Genomic DNA, 24,639 nt, shown 5'->3' with positions numbered 1-24,639 from the left:
GGGAGGATTTCCTTTTTTAATGGCTGAATATTTCAGGGTGTGTGTGGTGTGTGTCCTACATTTTCTTTGCTTTGTTTTGTTTATTTATTTATTTTGAGAGAGAGAAACTACAAGCAGGGGAGGGTCAGAGAGAAAGGTGAGAGAGGATCCCAAGCAGGCTCTGCGCTGTTAAGTGCAGAGCCCCACAGGGGCCTCAAAGCCACAAACCGAACTGCAAGATCATACATGACCCGAGCCGAAGTTGAGAGTCAGATGCCCAACTGACTGATCCACCCAGGTGCCCCCCCCCCCACATTTTCCTTATTAATACATCAGTGGACACTTAGGTTGTTTCCATGTCTTAGCTGTTGTAAATAATTCTTCAATAAACCTGGGAGATACATAAATCTTTTCACAATACTGATTGTTTCCTTTGGATCAGTACCTAGAAGTAGAATTGCTGGATCATGTAGTTGTTCTATTTTTAATTTTTGAGGAACCTCCATACTGGCTATACAAATTTACATTCCCCCAAACAATGCACGCGCACTCCCTTTGCACCATCTCTTGTCTTGATAATAGGCTTTCCAGAGTGCCTGGTTGACTCAGTGCGTAGAACATGCAACTCTTGATCTCAAGGACATGACATGAGTTTGAGCCCCATGTTTGGCGTGGAGCCTACTTAAAAAAAAAAAGGAAAGAAAAAAAATATATATATACTTCTAACATTTGTGGGTTGATATCTCATTGGGGTTTTGATTTGCATTTTTCTGATAATTAGTGATGCTGACTATCTTTTCGTGTACCTGTTGGCCATCAGTAGGTCATCTTTGGAAAATATCTGAAGCAGGGTCCAGGTTCTGAGCTATCAGCACAGAGTTCGATGCAGGGCTCAAACCCACGAACCGTGAGATCATGACCTGAGCTGAAGTCAGACGCTTAACCTCCTGAGCCACCCAGGTGCCCCTCTGCCCATTTTTTAATCAGATTTTTTTCTCTTAAGTTGTAGGAATTCCTTATATATTTTGTCTATTAATCCCTTATCAGATGTAGGATTCATGAATATTTTCTCCCACTGAGTAGGTTACCTTTTCATTTTCATTTGATCGTTTCCTTTGCTATATGGAAGCTGTTAAGTTTGATAGAATCCCTTATTTTTGCTTTTGTTGCCTTTGCTATGGTGTCCTATTCAAAAAAATTGCTAGGACCAATGTCAAGGAGTTTATCTCCCTATGTTTTCCTCTAGGTATTTATAGTTTTTGATCCTTTATTCAGGTCTTTAATCCATTTTAAATTGATTTTTGTGTATGGTATAAGATAGGGTCCAGTTTCATTCTTTTACATGTGGCTGTCCAGTGTTCCCAACACTGTTTATTGAAGAGACTGTCCTTTCCCCATTGTATAATTTTGGCCCCGTTGTCTTAAATTAATTGACTTGACTATGTAGGTGTGGGTTTCTTTCTAGATTCTCTGTTCTTTTTCATTGATCTATGTGTCTCTTTATAAGTTACTTCCATACTTCTTTGATTATTGTAGCTTTGTAATGTTATTTGGAATCAAGAAGCATGATGCCTCCGGCTTTGTTCATCTTTGTCATGATTGTTTTAGCTACTCAGGTCTTGTGGTTCCATACAAATTTTGGGATTATTCTATTTCTGTGAGAACTGCCATTGGAGTTTTAAAAGGGAGTACATTGAATCTGTAGATTGCTTTGGATGTGTGGACATTTTAACAATATTAATTCTTCCAATCTTGAGCACAGAATATCTCTCCATTTGTTTGTGTCTTTAATTTCTTTCATCAGTGTGTCATAGTGCAGACAGGATTGTTTTCTTAATTTCTCTTTCTGATTCTTCATTATTAATGTATAGAAATGCAACTGATTTGGGGAGTGCCTGACTGGCTCAGTTGAAAGAGCATGTGACAATTGGTCTTGGGGTCATGAGTCCAATCACCACCTTGAGTGCAGAGATTACTAAAAATAAATAGTTAAAAAAAAAAAAAGAAATGCAACTGATTTTTGTATATTGAATTTGTATCCTGCAACTTTACTCAATTCATTTATTCTAACAGTTATTTGGTGAAGTCTTTAGGATTTTCTATATATAGTATGCCTTTTGTTTCTTTTTCTTGCTTCATTGCTCTGGCTAGGACTCCCAAGACTATATTGAATAAAACTGTTAAGGGTGGGCATCCTTGTCTTGTTCCAGATCTTAGAAGAAAAGCGTTCCGTTTTTCACCATTGAGTATGATATTAGCTGTAGGGCTTGTCGTATGTGGTGTTCATTATGTTGAAGTACATACATTTCTATACCCACATTTTGAGCAAACGTTTATATCATGAATGGATGTTGGATTTTGTCAAATGTTTTTCCTGCATCTATTGAAATGGTCATATATTTTTACCCTTCATTTTGTTCATGTGGTGTATTTCAGTGATTGGTGTGTATGTTGAATCATCCTTGCGTCCCTGAAATAAATTTCGTGTATTAAGGAATTCAGTTTGCTAAAATGTTTTGAGAATTTTTCATCTGTATTCATCAGGGATACTGGCCTATAATTTTCTTTGCTTGTAGTGACCTTGTCTGGTTTTGTTACTGGGATAATACTGTCCTTGTAAAATGAGTTTGGAAGTGTTCTTTCCTCTTCTATTTTTTTGGAAAAGTTTGAGACAGATTGGCATTAGTTCTTCTTTAAATGTTTGGTAGAATTTACCAGTGAAGCCATCTGGTCCTGACTTTTGCTTTTGGGGAGGTTTTTGATTACTAATTCAATCTCCTTACTAGTAATTGGTCTGTTTGGATTTTTTATTTCTTCATGATTCAGTCTTGGTAGGTTGTAGATTTCTAAGAATTTTTCCATTTCTTCTAGGTTGTCCAGTTTTTCAGGTATTATTTCTTTTTTTTTTTTTTTTTTTTTCTTTTTTCTTAGTGAATCTGGCTAAAGGTTTGTTAACTGTTATGTTTATTTTTTCAAAAAATCAGCCTGGTTCCATTGATCTTTTCTATTGTCTTTTTAGTCTCTATTTTATTTATTTCCACTATGATCTTTGTTATTTCCCTCCTTCTATTATCTTTGGGCTTGGGGCGCCTGGGTGGCTTGGTCGGTTAAGCGTCCGACTTCGGCTCAGGTCATGATCTCACGGTCCATGGGTTCGAGCCCTGCGTCGGGCTCTGTGCTGACAGCTCAGAGCCTGGAGCCTGTTTCAGATTCTGTGTCTCCCTCTCTCTCTGCCCCTCCCCTGTTCATGCTCTGTCTCTCTCTGACTCAAAAATAAATAAACATTAAAAAAAAAAAAATTTAACTTTGGGCTTAACTTGTTCTTTCTGTTCTAGTTCCTTGAGGTATAAAGCTAGGTTGTTTAAGATCTTTCTTGTTTCTTAATGTAGTCATTTATCATTGTGAATTTCCCTCTTAGAACAGCTTTTGCTGTATCCCTTAAGTTGTTATGCTGTGTTTCCACTTTCATTTGTTTCAGGTTTTGGTTTTTTTTTATTTCACTTTTGAGTTCTCTTTTGACCCATTTGTTCAATAGCATGCATATATTTGTGAATTTCCCGTTTTTTTCTTTTAATTGATTCCTAGTTTTATACTATTGTCAGAAAAGATCTTTATACAATTTCAGGATTTTTAGTTATTAATATTTGTCTTGTGTTTTAATATAGAATCTGTCCTGGACAATGCTCCATGTGTTCTTGAAAAGAATGTATATTCTGCTTTTGGATAGAGTGTTTTGTAAATGTGTATTAAGTCTGGCTGGTTTTACATTATATAGTTTAAGTCTAGTGTTTCCTTACTGATTTTGTCTAGAAGATCTATCCGTTGATGAAAGTAAGGTTTTGAAGTCTCCTACTATTATTATATTGATGTCTATTTCTTCCTTTAGATCTGTTAATATTGCTTTATATATTTAGGTGCTCTTATGTTGGTGAATAAATATTTGCAAATGTTACATTCTCTTGTTGGAGTGACACGTTTATCATTATATAATGGCCTTCTTTGTCTCTTATTACAGTCTTTGTCTTAAAGTCTGTTTTGTCTGATAAAAGTATAGCTACTCATGCTTTCTTTTGGTTTTTATTCGTGTGGAATATCCTTTTCTATCCTTTCACTTTCAGTCTATGTCCGTAAAGCTGAAGTGAGTCTCTTGTAGGCAGCATATAGATGGGTGTTGTTTTTTAATCCATCCAACCAGTCTATGCCTTTTAATTGGAGAATTTAATCCATTGACATTTAAAGTTATCATTGATAAATTTATTGCCATTTTAAAATTGTTTTCTGGCTGTTTTATAATTCCTTTGTGCCTTTCTTCTTTTACTCTCCTTTGTGATTTCATGATTTTCTGTAATAAGATGCTTATATTCTTTTCTCACTGTTTTTTTTTTGTGTATCTCCTATAGATTTTTGCTTTGTGGTTATCATGAGGCTTACATAAAACATCTTATAACAGTTTATCTCAAGTTGATAACACCTTAAGCTCAAACACATTTTATTTTATTTTATTTTATTTTATTTTATTTTATTTTATTTTATTTTATTTTATTTTATTTTATTAAGACAAGCGAGGTGGTGCGGGGAGGGCAAAGAGAGAGGGAGAAAGAATCCCAGGCTTCACTCTGTCAGTACAGAGCCCAGTGCAGAGCTTGAACTCTCAAAACATAAGATCATGACCTGAGCCGAAATCAAGAGTTGGATACTTAACCTACTGAACCATGCAAGCACCCCTTAAACACACTTTAAAGCTCTACATTTGGGATGTCTGGCTGACTCAGGTGGTAAAGCATGGGACTCTTAAATTTGGGGTCATGAGTTTGAGCCCCACATGGAGTGTAAAGATTATTTAAATTAGAAAAAAAAACTTTTAGGAGCACTTGGGTGGTTCAGTCAGTTAAGCATCTGACTTTGGCTCAGGTCATGATCTCACGGTTCGTAAGTTCAAGCCTTGCGTCGGGCTCTGTACTGACACCTCGGAGCCTGGAGCCTGCTTTGGATTCTGTGTCTCCTTCTTTCTCTGGCCCTCCCCCTCCCCCTCTCAAAAATAATAAACTTTTTTTTTTAACTTCTAAATCTCTTAAGTTGTTTTCAAAATAAATATTCTTTGCTTTTATGAATGTCTTTATGTAATGTATTCAGTTTGTACTATTATAGAATTTTACCCTAATATTCAATTTAAATAGAAATTCCAGTGATCATCTCTGATGTAATGTAAAAGCTATAAATTTGATATTAAAACATTTCATTTTCAATAGTAGTTGCACAAGTCTGTTCTGATCACTGTTTTGATAAATGTACTACTGTTGCAATCACTTCATTTCATCAAGTTAATATCCCTACTTTTGCTTATAATTCTAGAGTTTATTTCATTGGTCTTCATCTCATAAGCATGTTTGAGTCCATTATAATTCAAAAACAATAGATGATCTATGACTCTTTAAAACAGACCTTTTAAAGTAAACTTACTTAAATATGCAGTGTTAAGACATAGTAGTTACATTATTAATATTGTTGATTAAGATAATAGTAAGATAAAATATTTTGTTCACTTGAATTTAATGAATTAATCTACATTTTTATGTGAAAATAACCCATAGGGAGCCCTGATAAAGGGTAGAAAATTGCAATTAGGGCATGTTTTAGTCTGAAAGATTTAAAGATTATGAGTTATGTTTCATTGCAGTTTCTATGAAGATGAGAATTAATTGTATACTTTAATTATGGTATTATGTTTAGTATTATTTCATTGTAAAAAATATTTAATTACATGTTTATTAGGATCTTAAATTTTTATTTATTTATTTTATTTATTTATTTACTTTTATTTATTTGTTTTGAGGGAGAGACAGAGTATAAGAAGTGTAGGGGCAGAGAGAAAGAGAGAGAGAGAGAAGGAGAGAGAGAGAGAGAGAGAGAAAATCCCCAGCAGGCTCCTCACTGTTAACACAGAGCTAGACACTGGGCTCGAACTCAAAACTGTAAGATCATGACCTGAGCTGAAATCCAGAGTCGATACTTAACCTACTGAGTCATCCAGGTGCCCCTAAAATGTCATTTTAGATGGTGAAAGAACTTCACAAATTCAGTGTATTTTAAATTGCCCTTACATACAAGGAATTATTATTGAAACAGTTGTTCTGTGGTTTTTAATTTTATCTGTGGAGCCACTTCAATACCATCCCAAGGTCAGCCAAAGTTTTAACATAGAATGGATTAAGAAGGCAGATAATTTATAAAATTTTTCACCATTTACCATCTCAAACTAACATAAGCTATTAAGCAAATATTAATTATCTTCATAGTACTGCATTTGTTTAACAGGTTTAGGTATTTTTTGTTGCTTTTAAAGAGATCTTGAAATTTCATGTGATCACTTATGAAAATTGAAATAGGTGGACTGTTGCCATTTGAAGATAAATGTTATTTCATGTATTTTAAATCCATCTGGTATCTTTAGATTCAAAGATTAGCATTTTGCAAGCTAATTATAACTAGCCATATAGTTTCTCTTCTCCCTTAATCACAAATTTTTCTTAGGAAAAAGAAAGGTGAAGTAAAAGTCATGCAGGAATATTCATACTTGAAGGCTTTATCTGTTTTTTCTTTATTAATCCTTAAAGTCTCCGTGATAAGGATTTATTATAACACTGCTTCATTTGTTTTATTGTAGTTATTGGAGAAATGTTTCTAATGTCTCTTGTTCTTCATTTCAGCAGCATGGTTAGTTAAATACACAATCACAGTTGTTGAGAGTGGGAAAGATAATTTTACTTTCTTATATTGTGTTTATTTTTTTTAAAGTAGAAAGAGATACATGATTACAAATTGCAAATGCATGCTGCTTATTTAGGTAGAACTAGAGAATAAAACGTTCCTCTCAGGCATTTAAATTGTGAAATAGGTAAACTTTATGAAATGTGAATCCAGAGAAATGAAACTATTAAAAGGAATTTGTTTTTAGTTGTACAGATTTATTTTTAATAAAGAATGACAATTGAGGAAGTAATCAAATTGTACTTGCTACATTGTTCCCACAGATACACCAAAACCATTAAAATGAGATACTAATTTCTTTTGATATTTAACTTGAATATTGACTACCTACCATATTAAATTGTTAAGCTTTTTGTTTAAAATATTGATTTTAAAATTATTGATGTCCTTTTGTGGCTATTTTATTTTATTTTATTTGCCAGCCTGAAAAGAATAGCAGATTATGCTTGAAATGATTCATTTAAACTTTAGTAAAAGAGTTTTTTTGGCTGGTGTTGAGGATGTGTGTGTGTAAGTTGAATTTATTGTCAAATAATATAGTTTTATTTTAACAACAAGCAGAAATATAAATAGACATATTCATAGACAGTGTTACTTTAAAATCAACATGATAAGAAAGAACTGTCAACTATGCAAATAATTTAAAAGTATTTGAGTCGCTTTAAAAAAAAAAAAGAAATTTTAAAATATAAAGCAACAGGGATGCCTGGCTGGCTCAGTCAGAAAGTGTGCAACTCGATCTCAGGGCATGGGTTTGAGCCCTACATTTGGTGTAGAGATTACTTAAATAAATAAAACTGAAAATAAAATAAAATACAGAGCATCAAAGTACAATTACATTTAACATGTAGAACATTTTAGACCATGAAAGAATGATGTTTTCAATAAAATTATGTCAATAAAGCCTTTAGAGCCATATCAGTAAGTTGTAAATATATGGCTTTAAGCAAAATAAGTTTAAAATAAAAACAACAAAATGTAGTTGTGTTTATGAAATCTAAACATGAGTTACTACCATAAAATATTTTAGGGGCGCCTGGGTGGCGCAGTCTGTTAAGCGTCCGACTTCAGCCAGGTCACGATCTCGCGGTCCGTGAGTTCGAGCCCCGCGTCGGGCTCTGGGCTGATGGCTCGGAGCCTGGAGCCTGTTTCCGATTCTGTGTCTCCCTCTCTCTCTGCCCCTCCCCCATTCATGCTCTGTCTCTCTCTGTCCCAAAAATAAATTAAAAACGTTGAAAAATAAATAAATAAATAAAATAAAATAAAATAAAATAAAATAAAATAAAATAAAATATTTTAGATTTGGTACAGACACTAGTACAATGCTTCCCTGAGGTTTTTTTGTTTTTGTTTTTGTTTTGTTTGTTTGTTTTTCACTACACTGGCAAGGAAAAACATCAAGAAAATACTCCCTCAAGCTGCATATTCTGCTACTGTTGGCTTCTTATAATGAAAACAAGTGTGTAAACTTCATATTAGTTGAATTTAAATAAACGTTTATAGATTGTTTAGTATAAAAATGTAATTTTAATTCCGAGAATATTGTGAAAGTCCTGGAAAATAAATTACAGGAACTGAAAGTAGCATGGTCACTGTGTGTGTGTGTGTGTGTGTGTGTGTGTGTGTGTGTGTGTGAGAGCACATGCACGCACGCGCGTGTGTGTGTTCAACACATAATGAGATTTATGAAATCCATTTCAGTAGACAACTTTCAGACTTTTTAACAAGTAAAACTTCCCATTAAAAAGGCACTTAATTTGTTTTCCTTGTAAGACATGCAAGCTGAAAATTAAGAAAACAAAAAGGTAAAGGGAAGTTTCTACTTGATTTATTTGGATAAAGTAGCTCTTTCCCCTCAAATAAAAATTCTTACAGCACCCTGAAGGATAATTAATGATGGGCACCCAGGCATCTGAAAGAACAAGGAGTCCGTTTTCCTTTGTTTTTATCTAATTTCTGTTGAGTAAAGAGATTCTGCCCCAGAGGGATGAAATGACTCCTTACTTTCAGGATGTTTTTAAAAACAAAATTTCACAAACTTCTCTAGGCTTAATATTTTTTATTATTTTGTATATTAGGTGATCTACATAACATTTAATCTTTTTTTCTATTTTTATTTAAGATTTTATTTTTGTTAATCTCTGTATCCAACATGGGACTCAAATTTACAACCCCAAGATCAAGAATCACATGTAGTAGGGGTGCCTGGGTGGCTCAGTTGGTTGAGCATCCAACTTCAGCTCAGGTCATGATGTCACAGCTCGTGAGTTCAAGCCCTCCCTTGGGCTCCAACTTGAGCTGGAGCTTGCTTCAGATTCTGTGTCTCCTTCTCTCTCTGCCCCTCTCCTGCTCATGCCCTGTCTCTCTTTCTCTCAAAATAAATGAAAACATTAAATAAATAAATAAATAAATAAATAAATTTTTTTAAATGAATCACATGTGGTAGGTCAGTATTTCCAAAATAATGAGTTGGTTCATAGATAGTTTATAACATTTTCTTCATCCCTAGATAATCCGTAGATAATCTGAAAAATAAAGTAACAGTGTTTTGGCTTATTCTTGAAATGTGGTAAAAGTTTGTCTTTAAGGATGTAACTAATGTTCTATCAAGATTTTATTCATATTTTTTAATGCAGCCTATGATTTTTTTTAATCATTCATCAAAAGCGATGATTAAGTGAATCAGGTTGTGTGGCATTTAATATTATAAATTCTACAAAGATCCATCTTTTCTTCTTCCCTGTACATTTCATTAATGTTTTGATATCCTCCTTTTATACAGGACTTTGCTTCCCGGGCTAAACTGGCAGTTCAAAACCTAGTACAGAAGGTTGGATTTTTTGGAATTTTGGCCTGTGCTTCAGTAAGTGAATTGTATTAAAAGTGAGGAATTCCAATAAATGGTAGATTTATATATTGATCCAGTTTGTTTTTAAAGATAACACACTTAACAAAAAATAAGGTAACATACTTGAGTGAACAAAAATGCTATCACTTTTAATGGGTATATAAATTTATTAATCATTCATCTTACTCATCAAATGAGCTGTTTCTATTGGATGGATTCGTATCTAGTTTATTGACTTTCAAGCATTTCATCTTGCCATGATGACTTCAGACCTAAATGGCTTGGTTCAGTAAGAATAAAAGAGATAAAATTCATCCTTTGCATGAAGAATTTATAAAATGAAGTGCATTTAACCAAGTAACAATGACTTCATTCTTTCCAGAGTTATAGATAGGTAGTCTTTTTCCAAAGTTTCAAGCATTAGTTATAAGGAAGAAGTCATGTGAAACCTGTCTTAAGGGGCATTTACACCAAGTTAGGTAATTGAAACCTCTGGGGCAAAGTTAAGGGCATTTTTGGCTACAGTGAACTAAGAAGCCACTTATGTCAAAAACTTAATTTCTTAAATTGCAGATTTGGGAAATCGACATTCCTTGATGAGTTGGTGTTTATCCTGGTCCTTTTCTAATATGATAGAAATAGTTATATTTGAAATGGAGCATTTTGATCAAAGCTTTCTTTGGTAGCCCATACACAATTTTTGGTAGTTCAGTGGTGGATTTGGCTGGATTAACTAGGTGTACCTAGTTGATACAATAAAAACTGCAGCTATAAATATAATTCACAAAATTATTATCTACTGACACACAGCTGCTTTGTCCATTATGTTCTAGAATATGAATATATCTTTGAGTACTCTCTGCCCCTCCCCTGCCTTAGCAAAAGCAAATGCCCAAAAAAAGAGGACTTTCAGTGCCAAAATTTCTAATGTAATGTCAACATTCTAGAGATACTGTGAGATACACATATGCCTCAATTACTATCCTTTGACCCAGCAATACTAGAAATTTTCATAATCTAAGTTTTCATTTCAGTGTATGAGCTCTTTATCATAATTTGATCTCTCAAGTATTTGAGCAGTTTATAAGTATACTATAGTGTGATATTGTAGAAAGAAAATTGGCTTTGGCATTCCTAAGCCAGTCTTGTCTCTTATTAGCTATGTAACCTAATCAAGTTACTCTCTTTGAGCCCTAGATTTCTAATTTTTTTTTAATGGACAATAAGTCACTCATCATTGTAAAGGCTGACTGAGGATTCAAGAAACTATATGTAAGGGGTGCCTGGGTGGCTCAGTCAGTTGAACATCTGACTCAGCTCAGGTCATGATCTCCTAGCTCATGAGTTAGAGCCCGCTTCAGATTCTGTGTCTATCTCTTTCTGCTCCTCCCCTGCTCTCTCTCTCTCTCTCTCTCAAAAATAAATAAACATTAAAAAATTAAAATATGTATGTGTGTGTGTGTGTGTGTGTGTGAACTAACACAGTGCTTAGAACATAAATGTTCAACCATTTTTTATCATTATTCCTCAGCTTTGATTTAGTCACTGAGTGTTGGGAATAAAGAGATGAAAGATATATTTCCTTTCCTCGAGGATCCTGAAGTCTAGTGAGGGAGACCATTGAAATACAAGGATAAGTAGAAAGTGCTGTGGAAGTCAGCAGACTGGGATTAAACTGAGAGGCCTAATGGATAATAATGTCCTTACTTTAGAGGCTAAGAAAACAAGCCTGGGAACCACATTGCCTGGGTTGAAATTCTGCTCTGCTGCTGAAATCCTGCTTTCCCAAACAAACTGTCAAATCTGTCTCATTTTCCTGTAAAATGAGCATAAGCATATCATATAGCATTGTTTTGGGGATTAAGTTGAGTTGGTGATGCAGAAACTTTAGAAAAGTATCCTAAAAATCAGAACATTCAATAAAAACTAGCTTTCATTGTTCCTAGGGAAAACATGAGTACCTTCAATTTATTAAAATAAAAAATGGTATTTATTCTTTGGCACTCATCTATCTCTGTGACCTCACTGTTGCCAATCCATTTTCCATACTAGTCAGTCTTCTTTATATTTGACTAGGAATAGTCAGTATTGAACAGAAATTGATAGATCAGTTTGGCCTTCCAGGAACTTTTTTCCAGAAAATTGATATTTCTGTTAAAGTATTAAAAGTATATACTTTATTTAAGGTAAAAAGAAGTTTTTAGTTATTTTGTTGTTAATGTTTGAACTAACAAATTAAACTCCTACTTGAGGGAAAATTTCAAAGCTACTTAGTAGCTCTTTTTTTTTTTTTTTTTTTTTTTTTTTTTAAGTTTTCTTTATTTATTTTGAGAGAGAGAAAGAGAACATGTGCAGGAGGGGCAGAGAGAGAAGGAGAGAGAAAGAATCCCAAGCAGGGTCGGCACTGTCAGCACCAGTGTGGGGCTCAAACCCACAAAATGTGAGATCATGACCTGAGCCAAATTTAAGAGTCAGATGCTTAACCAACTAAGCCACCCAGGCACCCCATTAGTAGCTTTTGTAATCTCAGTCTTCCTTTCTGTATTTAGTTAGATGGTGAAAAAAAGAAGGGGTGCAGGGGCGCCTGGGTGGCTCAGTCGGTTAAGTGGCCAACTTCGGCTCAGGTCATGATCTCACGGTCCGTGAGTTCGAGCCCCGCATCGGGCTCTGTGCTGACAGCTCAGAGCCTGGAGCCCGTTTCAGATTCTGTGTCTCCCTCTCTCTCTGACCCTCCCCTGCTCATGCTCTGTCTCTCTCTGTCTCAAAAATAAATGTTTAAAAAAAAAAAGGGGGGGGTGCCTAGTGGCTCAGTTGATCTGACTCCTGGTTTGGGCTCAGGTCATGATCTCACATTTCACAAGTTCCAGCTTTACATTGGGCTCCTTGCTGACAGGGAAAAGCCTGCTTGGGATTCTCTCTGCCCCTCCCCTGCACGCTCGCTCTCTCTCTCTCTCTCTCCCTCTGTCTCAAAGTAAACTTAAAAAAAGAATAAATAAGGGCGCCTGGGTGGCTTGGTCGGTTAAGCGTCTGACTTCAGCTCAGGTCATGATCTCACGGTCCGTGAGTTCGAGCCCCGCGTCGGGCTCTGTGCTGACAGCTCAGAGCCTGGAGCCTGTTTCAGATTCTGTGTCTCCCTCTCTCTCTGCTCCTCCCCTGTTCATGCTCTGTCTCTCTCTGTCTCAAAAATAAATAAACGTTAAAAAAATTAAAAAAAAAAAAAAAGAATAAATAACATGCACATGCAACAATAAACTCATTAATTATGCTCAGACTGTATCCGGCATACACTGAGGTGTTTAACATGTTTAACAAATTCTAATTTTTAATCTATTCTGATTTACATATCTTATATTTCTATTTCAACTTGAGATAGAGCCTGATAATAAAGGAAAACAATTAAAATTATAATCCATGGAGTTATGAGGGTCACGTGAGAAAATATAAGAAATGATAGATGTAAAGCTGTGCATATGATATTATTATATGATTGTAAGACATGAAATTGCATTAGACATTTGAATTTGGATGAGAAAAACAAAAGTTATTAAATCCAAGTGTTATGAACAAAAGAATATTTGAATTCTAATTTAGTCATGACATTGTTTTTAAAAAGAACATATGTGACAAATATCTTTTAAACAACTAGTCTTTTCTTTGAAAGTTCAGAAATGAAATTATATAAATTAATTGACTTGTGAATGGTTCTGCCAACTGCCACAAGGACAGAGTGCTTCTATGGGAGAAAAATGGATGAAGTGCTCAAAAACAGCTTGTGGTTTCCTTGCATTTTTACATGAAATTGTCTTTCAGCATTCTTGAAATGTGGGAATGTTTGGAAAAGGTATTTGTTGTGAATCACTTCTTTGTCTCGGACTGAGTATTCAAAACATCTGAATCTATGCGCTCGTATTTCCACACTTGATTTTCTGCCTAAAATATATTACACAGCCTCACAGCCTTGTACTGTCATACAAATTATGAGATTTGTCTGTGCAAAATACAAATTACAAGGTTTTTTTTTTATGTTGAGGAATAAAAGCGCATCTGCCTATAAATATATTTGTGAATTTCATAAGGATATTTGCTATATAGATATGAATGATTTCTAGATGATATTCTTATTTCAGGCTGAAGATTTTACAACCCCAGTATTACTGAAATAATCTCAGGACTTTTTCTTCGTTTATACCTCACCTTAGACACAGCTACCAAACGGTTAAGTATCTGCTGAATGGGATTAAATTCCTGTGGGTCCATTGGTTTTACCAATTCTAATGTGATAGAAAAAAGTATATTTATGGGGCATTAGCCATAAGTAATGTAAGCAAAAGGACAGTTGGGTTTGCTTTAACAGCAGCCTGAGATATAATATGAGACCGAATTTACAGAAACGTTAGAACACTTGCCTAACCTTCTGAACAGTCTAGTATTGATCAGGGAATCTACACCTCTCTTTGTAATGTAAGCAAGGCTTAAGCATAATTCCACATACCTGTAGGTGGTAAAATTAAAACTGTTCCTTGGATCATATATGAAAGTCCCATTTTAATGTGTGTGTGTGTTTTGTTTGTTTGTTTGTTTTTTAAATAGATTCCAAATCCTCTATTTGACCTGGCTGGAATAACATGTGGACATTTTCTTGTACCTTTTTGGACTTTCTTTGGTGCAACTCTGATTGGAAAAGCAATAATTAAAATGCATATCCAGGTAATTATACCCTCTGATTTACTGTCTGATGATGGTGAGCCCTTTGAAATGCATTGAAACTTAATCCCTTTGCTCATTCCAGCGTGAATTGTTAATATTTTGGTTCTGCTTCTTTGGGTTGGTGTTTTCCTTAGGTATTTAACCGTGGAAAGTCATCTGGGGATTAGTGAATTTGGGGCAGGTTTTCCCTGTCCCTGTTGGAAAATTGTGCCCCTTTATAGACTTTTTCCTTGTTTTCTTTCTTTCCTTCTTTCTTCCTCCCTCCCTTCCTGTCTGTCTTTATTTCACTTCTTGCCTTGTGAAACTTTTCATCTAAGACTTTTAGCAAACAAAAATAGTGCTCTTATATAGGAAAATGCACATCATCATTTTCACATACATAACCAAAAATGTCATATTTTTACTGACTATTAGCTGAGAGAATATTGCCTTACACTAATTCCACTTTTCTTTCATACCCCCAAATAATACTTCCTCTCAGGGCGCCAATGTCCTTTACAGAAAACCAGCCAGATGTCAGTGTGGCAAAGAATGGGGAAGAAAGGAGTCTCTGAAGAGGCAAAGAGCTGTGGGTTGTGGTTAGAGAAGTGAGAATCAGCTATTGTTCGTAGCCAGTCTTAACAAAAGCTTCAGGACAGAGAGAGGTGTGTGTGTGTGTGTGTGTGTGTGTGTGTGTGTGTGTGCGCGCGTGTGTGTGTGTGTGTATGAATAGAAGAGAGAAAATGAGGGGAAATGAATATATGCTTCTCAAACCTTGACATGAATTGTTGCCTTTTAAAAGGGCAAATCTCACTAGAATAAAATAAAATTAACCTGAATAGAATGTCTTAATCAGTGAGGTTTACGTCAAAGAGGCATTCACCAAAGGAAAGGCAAGAGCAGTGAGTAATATCTTTGCCCTGGTATAATTCCTTCAAAATTAAAAGCATATCTTTTAATTTTCTCCAATTTCTTCTTAACACCTCTCTACCTTCAGTTCTTAGAAGAGCAGAATGAGACAGGAAAACTTCAGCTACTTCTGTCTGCCCAGTTTCTAATATTAGATTTTGGCATTTGGGATGAGTTTATTGAGCCTGTCCTCTACTCTCCTGCCATGAAAATCACTCAAAATTCCAAGGACATTCCTCCTTCAAGGAATATATTTTCTCCCACTTACATTAAGTATATTGTTCAATGAAATGATTTTTTAATATGGGAATGCTAGTTACTTTGGTAAATATTACAATATCCTGTTAGATTTTTACAAATAATAAAATACCATGGTGAGTAGTAAATTATTTTGTAGTGTATCAGAAGATAAATTTTTCTTTGATCTTTTTAGTTATTTCTAGGGGAAGAAGGAAGCTATCATTTTGCTTTTTGAAAAGTATTAATTGTCCCTTGAAAGTATTAATGCCTGGGGCGCCTGGGTGGCTCAGTCGATTAGGCCTCTGACTTCGGCTCAGGTCATGATCTCATGGTTTGTGAGTTCGAGCCCCACGTCGGGCTCTGTACTGACAACTCAGAGCCTGGAGCCTGCTTTGGATTCTGTATCTCCCTCTCTCTCTGCCCCCCGCTGCTTGTGCTGTCTCTCTCTCTGTCTGTCAGAATAATAAACATTAAAAAAAATTTTAAAGAGAAAAGAAAGTATTAATGCCTAAGAAACAATAACATTATTTTAATTCCCTTTATGATAGCAACCTCTCTGGGAATCCATAAACTTTATGCGTCCAGCTTTGCATAGTAACTTTCTATAAATTAATAGTAAAATTTATTATGCCAAGAGTATTCTATAGTGATAGGGCATGCAACTTATCAGACTTCAAAACAGAATATGCAAATTAGTATATTTTTTAAACATTCTTAGATTTTATCAAGTTATGATAATGCTTAATTTTTTTTATATAGGCCTTCACACTTTATTTTTTTAATTATTATTTTTTTTTTAGTACTTCACACTTTAAAGCACTTAGTGTATGTGAGCTGATTTTATTATTATAATCATTGGATAGAGAAATTACTACTCCAATTTTGTAATTGTCACACTTAGAAGATTAATAAGTAGTAGTTGCCTAAGAATGTAAGTAACAGCTAGGATTTGAACCCAAGTCTTTTGGCTTCAAGTTCAGTGTTCTTTGCATTCTTCGGCATTGCCTTCTAAACTATAAATTACTTACATGATTAAGGAAATTGAATTGTGTAATGCCTGCTATTTATCAAGACCTGTGCCAGGCAGTTTGCACTGGTTATCTCAGAACAATCCTGTGAGGTAGTTATTATCCAAATTTCATAGGTAGGAGAACAGTGTTAGAGAAGATAAAATCCATGCCTAGGCTCTGGAATTCAAACCAAACTGTATAAATTTGAAGGTATTCCCTGTATGTGTGTAGAGGGAAAAAAAGTTCTATGTTTCTGAAAGCAGAGAATCTGAGTTTCTTCACTAAACAGACTATGGGATGTGTTTGCTGTGTTCCGTTGTATCACGGAGACACATACTTTCTAAAGGCATGTTACTTGGTGTACATCCAGATGTAGCTCAGGACAACAAACATTTCTCATTCTTGGGTAGACAATAGTAATGCATAATATAAGCATTTTAGCTATTTCTGAAGTAACCAGGAGGAAACCCCACACACAGATTTTTCTGTAATCTAATAACAAATCCATCTTTTCTTCTGATTCTTTTTCCTCAGCCTAAAGCAAAGAGCCAAAAATATTGTTATTTTTATTGATACCTTGCTATTTGTTAAACTTCCCTTAAAAATTTCAAATTACCCCACCTAATAATATTAGATTGGGATTTCCAAAGTCAATATACTTACACTCAATATTTCATATACCCTGTAATTTACTTACCATGTATGTTGTTTGTTGCCTCTTCACCTTTCTGACATGGACACATACATGGAAATGGAAGCTCCATGAAGGTAGAGAATTTTGTCTTTGGCCCACTGAGGTATTCTAGTGCCTGAAATATCATCTGACGTGTTGTAGACACTCAATAAATTTTTAATAAATGAATTTAAGACTCTTTTTTTCCATTGAAGGACGCTTCTTTTATAGATAGTTTCTTTGTTTGTCCTGGCACCATTAGTTCCCTACACCCTCTTTTTTTTTTTCTTTCCTACTCAACCCTTTCCCTTGACTATTCTGCACACATGGTTGAGTGGGCTGTCTGGTGGTCTGTGCCGTGTGTTTGTTTATTTGGTAGAATCCTCATTCAGACCTCCAGCCCGAATGACTCTGAGATGAGACATATGTTCTTAAATATCTGACACATTTATGTCTTGCCCAGCACTGTGAATTTTCAAGCTGTTACATATAAAAAGAAAGTCTTGTTTTGTTTTCAAGCAGTAAAATTATGCAATTATCTGGGCATTGGCTTATTTTCAATGTTAGGAAATGATGGTAAGGGAAAACTCATGGTGGTGAAATCACTGAGAGGCAAAAGCCATTGTTAGTGAAAGATTTATAGTTCCACCTAACTGGCTTTTAGTATGGAAACTAGAAGGACCCTTGTATATAATGCTTTTCTCCTAAAATGATCTGTATAATTGTCTTGTTAGTTTTGTAATCTTCATATACCATTTGTGTAACATTGTTTATGAAATCACCATCCATTTTGTAACTATTTATGACATCTATATGTGCTTGCTTTTTCCATAAGATGAGTAGTAAGTATCTTTTTAAAATTAATAGATATGGGAGTGCCTGGGTGGCTCAGTCAGTTAAGCGTGCGACTTCAGCTCAGGTCATGATCTTACAGTCAAGCCCCACGTTGGACTCTGCACTGACAGCTTGGAGCCTGGAGCCTGCTTTGGATTCTCTGTCTCCCTCTTTCTCTCTCAAAAATAAATAAATAAACATTTTAAAAAATTAACAGGTACATAAACACCAAAAAAGACTATGAACTTTTTTTTTCTTTTTTAGTCCTACTTCCTTACACATACCCAGCTGTGCAGCTGTCAATGTCTCTGCTAACAGTAGACATTCCTTAAGAAAATATCATTGCTTTATTAGTCTTCTACCTGAAATGATATGCTTTAGTGTAATTTAGCCACTTTCCTGAGATTCATAATGGGTGGATAAAAAGGAGTCTACTGTTATTTATTTTATTTTTCTTCCCTCCCCTGTGGTTGCATAGTCTGAAGTTATTATTTGACAAACAATAACAAAGATTTAAGCAGTCGAGGGACAACTTTGAATTACTCATGTTTAATCAGAGAATTATTATCAATCCTTTAGAGCTAAACTTTAATACCACATTCTTGAATCTCTAATTGTACTTATGTACCTCTCCTTTCTCTGAACTTCTGTAACACATTTTTACTACTAATGTATGTCATCTATAGTTTGTATATATGTATATATATGTGTGTATATATATATATATACACACATAATTTATCATTTTTCTACTATAATACAGAAAAATATTTTAATTTCTTCAGGGCATTGAAGAAGGAAGTGTCCTTGCCATCTTTGTGTTCCCTGAAAATCCATAATAATGCCTTATGTTATATATTATTTTGAACATTTATTTGAGTTGGGGACATTTGCTACCTGTTAGTCCTAAAGGCATCTTTACTTGTAAGGTAGGATGTCAACATCTTTAATTAATGGAGAGTACTAAAAAACACCAAATTGAAATGACCCAAATCTGATAAAGATTCTGAATAACTGTTGATACTTTTGCTTGTATAGTAAGGCTAAAAGTCCAAAATCATTCAGGATCTGAAAATGGAACTTTAATAATAACTTCTATAAATTTTCTATGAAGGGCATACAGGCTTTTCAAGATCCTATGGATTAGATTTAGACCAGATGCATGTCATCAGGCTGATCAGCTTTAATTTCAGTAGTGGGGTCTGTATGGGAACCCATGACTTCAGTTTGTCTATGTATCCATTCTAGGATACATAGAACATGCGGAATGTCCACCCAGCCTTGGGTTTCATGACTCATATTTTTCCCTCAGACATGGTTGTGTATGCTGGTTAGAATACAGCTGTGCTAAAGGAAAAACATCTTTAAAATACAAAGTAGGTAGCATTTGTCAGTAAAGTGGTGTTTGGTATATTTTGTTTTTTTAAAGAATTTTAAAAATTGCAATTGGGGCAATACCTCATCTTTTTAAACTCTTATCAGAATTATGAATTTATAGTGGGGTTTTTTTTGGGTAACATATTTTAACTGGCATTTTCTTTACAGAAAATCTTCGTTATAATAACATTCAGCAAACACATAGTGGAGCAGATGGTGGCTTTCATCGGGTAAGTAATTCTTTGTGGACTAATATTAATATCACTGAACAGAAGAAAATTTATAAAAGATTTTATTGAAACATAATTTTTCTAATGCATATTTTTTTATCTTTTGAGAAGGAAAAATCTTTTGCCCTGTTATTAAATTGAAGACTTTCTTGCTCTACAGCTGAGAAAGATGAAGTTCAGATAACCCTTATTTAATTTTAAATTTTTAATTTAATTTTAATTTTAAAGTCATATAATTCTTGATTTAAAAGAAGCTTTGGGAAAAAATAATAAAGTTTAAAAATAAGAATAAAAGAAGCTTTGGAGTTTGAGACCGTTGCTCCTCCAAAGAAATAAGAAATTCTCTTTATATAAAAGACATGTGTGTATTATTACAGTTTAATGGTGCTTTAGTACAGTGCTATGATTTTTAGCCAAAATTGGATGCCAGATACACAGTTGCATTTAATTTAAATATAAATCTTACATAAAATATTAATATTTCATTACAGAAGGCATGATAAGATGATTTAATATTACAAAATAGGTCAGTTATGAACCTGTTACTTCACTAGAGAAAAATCCGGCCATTTAAAAAAAAAAAAAGCCTAGCCTATCCAAAGCTTTTATTTTTGTGTTTATAGAAGTAAGTTTTAATTTATGCTTTAAATGATAATGTCACAAATTTATGGAGTTGACTTTGATAAAAATAAAGACAGACTCATTTTATCTGGTTAATCAGATTATTAACTGGAATAGGAATACTGTCAGATAGCAAATTGAACTTTTTGTATATATTTTTTTAATTCAGTGTTTACAGGTATGAGGTTTTCATTTAATACTTTAACTGCCCAAGGTCTCCTGGCTGGCTCAGTCCATGGAGCATGTGACTCTTGATCTCAGGGTTGTGAGTTTGAGCCCCATGTTGGGTATAGAGATTACTTAAAAATAAAATCTTTAAAAAAAAAAGTTTAACTGCCCAGTGGTAGAAAGTACACTTGATGTAGTTTTTTGGCTTTTTTTGTGTTTTTTTCCCTTTATGTAGTTTTAACATGAATCTTTATCTTAAAAGCCATTTGTAAAACAAAACACTTAAGACAATTTTTGCTATTTAAAAAATTGCCATTTGGAGGTAAGTTTATGAGTATTCGTTTTACTATTCTTTAAACCATACCTTGTATATTATATTTATTCTCTTCTATAGATATTTTGTAATAAAATAGTTTTTAATATTTTCTATTATGGTTTTAATATAATAATTGAGGAAAAACATATTCTTGAGAATATACTCAGTAGGGCCAGTTATTGGTTTTATTACTTCCTAAGCTTCTGATCACAAATGTGGATTATAGTTTATACATTAAAATTTAATTACTCCAGTTTTTTGTTGCCTGGATCCTTACAGATGAATTGGTTTACAAGTCACCCTACATAACATTCAAAAAGAAAGAAGAAATATTCTTGTCCCTTATTTTTTAAATACAAAGAAGGCATTTCATCTGTTCTTAGAGTTTATTGTTCCACCTCAAGAATTATGAAGGACACACAGCTGACTACTACAAAAACCCACACATTATAGGAATGACTGTGCATGTAGCACTCTACATCCTTCCTTTCTTCTGTTCCCATGCTGAACATTTATAGAAGGAAGTTTTTCAACAACTTACCCACCACTACCACCTTCTGTTTCCCCAGTCTTTGGAGTTTCTAAAAAGATTAGTGGTGGGGCGCCTGGGTGGCTCAGTCAGTTGAGCATCCAACTTCGGCTCAGGTCATGATCTCGTGGTCTGTGAGTTCAAGCCCCATGTCGGGCTCTGTGCTGACAGCTCAGAGCCTGCTTCGGATTCTGTGTCTCTCTCTCTCTCTGCTCCTCCCCTGCTCGTGCTCTGTCTCTCTCTCAGAAATAAACAAACATTAAAAAAAATTAAAAAAAAAAAAAAAAAAAAAAAAAGATTAGTGGGGTGCTTGGGTGGCGCAGTCAGTTAAGCATCTGACTCTTGATCTCGGTTCAGGTCCTGATCTCACAGGTTCATGAGTTTGAGCCCCATGTCGGGCTGTGCACTGATGGCACAGAACCTACTTGGAATTCTGTCTCCTTCTTTCTGTCCCTTCCCCATTGTGCGCTCGCTCTCTCTCTCTCTCTCTCTCTCTCTCTCCCTCAAAATAAATAAATAAACGTTGAAAATTAAAAAGAAAAGTAAATAAGTAAATAAAAAGATTAGTTAACTACCTGTCTTCCCTACTCACATCAAATTATGTTCCCTTCCAATCTGTTCTCTATACTGCAGTTAGTAACCTTTTAAAAATATTAATCTGAACACATTACCACCACCGCCCTTACCCCCAGCTCCTTATCTTTTTTAAAACTTTTACTTGTTTTTTCCTTCATTCTTAAAATAAACCTAAAATTCCTGAACGTGATCAGGAACATGATCATGAACCTTGTATGATGTATCCTCTATAATTTTCTCTTGTTGAGTCTCCCATGAATGGTCTTTACTTGCTTTTGCTTTTCCCTTTGCCTAGTTCAGGGCTTCTTAACTTTTGCACTGTTGACATTTTAGGCCAGGTAATTCTTTGTTGTGGGCGACTGTCCTGTGCACTGTAAGGTATTTGACTGCATCCTGTCCTCTACTCACTAGATGCTAATAGTCTCTCCCAGTCATGATGTTAAAAATGTCAGGGCACCTGGGTGGCTCAGTTGGTTAAGCCGCTGACTTCAGCTCAGGTCATGATCCCACAGTTTGTGAGTTTGAGCCCCTCATCGGTCTCTGTGTTGACAGCTCAGAGCCTGGAGCCTGCTTCAGATTCTTTGTCTCCCTCTCTCTCTGGTCATCCCTCTCTCTCTCTCTCTTTCTCTCTCTCAAAAATAAATAAACATTGAAAATAATTTTTAAAAAATGTCTGCAGACATTACCAAATGTCCCAATGCATGTATACCTCCACAACCACCACCAACCCCATGGAGAACCAGTGGCCTAGACAGTGTCCTTTAAATTTCAACTATTACATTAACAAAATGCCTTCCCTGACTAAATCAGATATCCTCTTTTCTAGAGACGCCTGTTCTACATGCACTGACAGTTGTGTTTTTCCATTTATGTTTGAGGGTATATGATTATTGTCTTTCTACCACTAACATGTATGCTTCTTACTGGCAGAGGGCATGCCTTCGTTCACTATTGTGTCTACAGCACCTGGCATCTTGATTGACACATAGCAGGTGCTTGATAACTATCTAGTGGATAAATGAACACATGGTATCCAAATAAAGATCTGGCCAATAAAAATTCGCATATCATTTCATAGCCCAGAGTGTTTCCCCAGCCTTTGGAGTTTCTAAAAAGTTGTATTACTTATACACAGTAAAGAGAAATAAGAGTCTTTATAATAATAAGCCAACAAATCAAAATTGGAATTCTTATGGTTTTCAAAATCAGTACTTTCTTCCCTTTACTAGCTCATCTAGCACAGCCCTTCACAGAAAATCCAGTGATTCTTGGGGTGCCTGGGTGACTCAGTCAGTTAGGTGTCCAACTTCAGCCCAGGTTATGGTCTCCTGGTTTATGAGTTTGAGCCCCTCATCAGTCTCTGCCGTCAGCACAGAGCCCACTTTGGATCCTCTGTTCCCTCTCTCTTTGCCCCTTCCCACTCGCTCTCTCTCAAAAATAAATAAACTTTTTTTTTTTTTAATTCAGTGATTCTTAAAGATGGTTTTGCATATGGGGTGCCTCGGTGGCTCAGTCAGTTAAGCATCAAACTCTTGATTTCAGCTCAGGTCATGATTTCACAGTTTGTGAGACCAAGCCCTGCACTGGGTTCTATGCTGGTAGCACAGAGCCTGCTTGGGATTTTCTCTCTCTCTGCCCCTCTCCCCATCATGTGTGTGCATGTGTGCACACGTGCACATGTTCTCTTTTTCTCTCTCAAAATAAATAAACTTTTTTTTAAAAAGGTGGTTTTGCATAAAGGTATTCTAAGATATTCAAGACCTGCTGGAATCCAGTTTTAATTGAATTAAATGGGTGGTATCATACTTTTAAAATTGTTTTCAGGACATGGATACTGGAACATCCTGGTATCCTCTTTTCCCCAGTGCTGTCTACAGGGATTACCTCATTAACTTCTTTTCTAGATAATGTATTAAACGGCATAAATAACCAGACTTGGCAGATAATAATTCTGTATTACCAGCTGCCAATAGATGTTTGGTTTTGTTTTTTTGTTTTTTTTTTTTCATATTTTTCAGGAATAACATTATCTTTCTAAATTTTTTTTTTTTACAGTTTATTTATTTTTGAGAGACAAAGAGAGAGAGAGAGTGCATGAATGGGGTAGGGACAGAGAGAGAATCCCAAGCAGGCTCTGCACTGTCAGCACAGAGCCCAATATGGGGCTCGAACTCAAAAACCATGAGATCGTGACCTGAGCCGAAACCGAGAGTAGGACGCTCAACTGACTGAGCCACCAGGTGCCCCAAGAATAACATCTTTTAATCAAATCCTCCAATTAAGCTTGACATGATCTGTTTTCCTACAGTTTGAAGTAGGAAGTGCTTTTAAATACAAGTATCTAAATGATAATAAACAGACTCACCAAACCTAGACTGAAAATGAAGTTAAACAAGGATAATGAATTTTGGTAGGTGTAAATTTATTATTACATATATAATAGTTTGGTAGTTTGTTTTAGAAAAGGAAAGAACAGTTAAATTGACTCCCTTAGACCCCTTGTTGAGTTGATCTGAAAATACTACCTCTAACGACATTATCCTTTGATTGTTAGGTATCCCTCTTTACACTGTTAAACTGTAAATGGTTTAGCAAATCATCAAACCAAACTAGTAAAGTTTGGAATACGGGCTTTTGAAGGATATTTAAAACCAAGTACCCATAATTAAGGGAGTGGTGAGTTGCTGTGGTAGAGGGAAAAATCAAAAGACAAGACAAAAAAAAGCCAGCAACAATTCAAATTTAAAATGATGAGATACTGAGACAAGAAGGAATGAAAAATGAACCCCAAGAGTAAAGGAGAGCTAGGGAGTGGAACATGAAAAGAGTGTACTGCCTTTGAACAAAATAAATTGAGATTTGAATATGAAGTCTG

At 35.0% G+C, this 24,639-nt stretch overlaps 1 protein-coding gene across 2 annotated transcripts in view; it reads left to right on the top strand.

The window, feature by feature from the left end:
- Positions 1-24,639, top strand: part of VMP1 (vacuole membrane protein 1) — a 128,388-nt gene that overhangs the window by 89,097 nt on the left and 14,652 nt on the right. For both annotated transcript variants that reach the window (XM_060647755.3, XM_060647754.3), the window contains 3 exons: positions 9,530-9,610; positions 14,186-14,302; positions 19,493-19,554. In XM_060647755.3, the coding sequence (XP_060503738.1) occupies positions 9,530-9,610; positions 14,186-14,302; positions 19,493-19,554 (260 nt within the window). The remainder of the gene's footprint in view (positions 1-9,529; positions 9,611-14,185; positions 14,303-19,492; positions 19,555-24,639) is intronic.

Source organism: Panthera onca, chromosome E1 (assembly GCF_046562875.1).
Source record: "Panthera onca isolate mPanOnc1 chromosome E1, mPanOnc1 haplotype 2, whole genome shotgun sequence".
NCBI lineage: Eukaryota > Metazoa > Chordata > Mammalia > Carnivora > Felidae > Panthera > Panthera onca.
The sequence above is the reverse complement of the archived record's forward strand: the minus strand, read 5'-3'. Positions and strand labels throughout refer to the sequence as shown.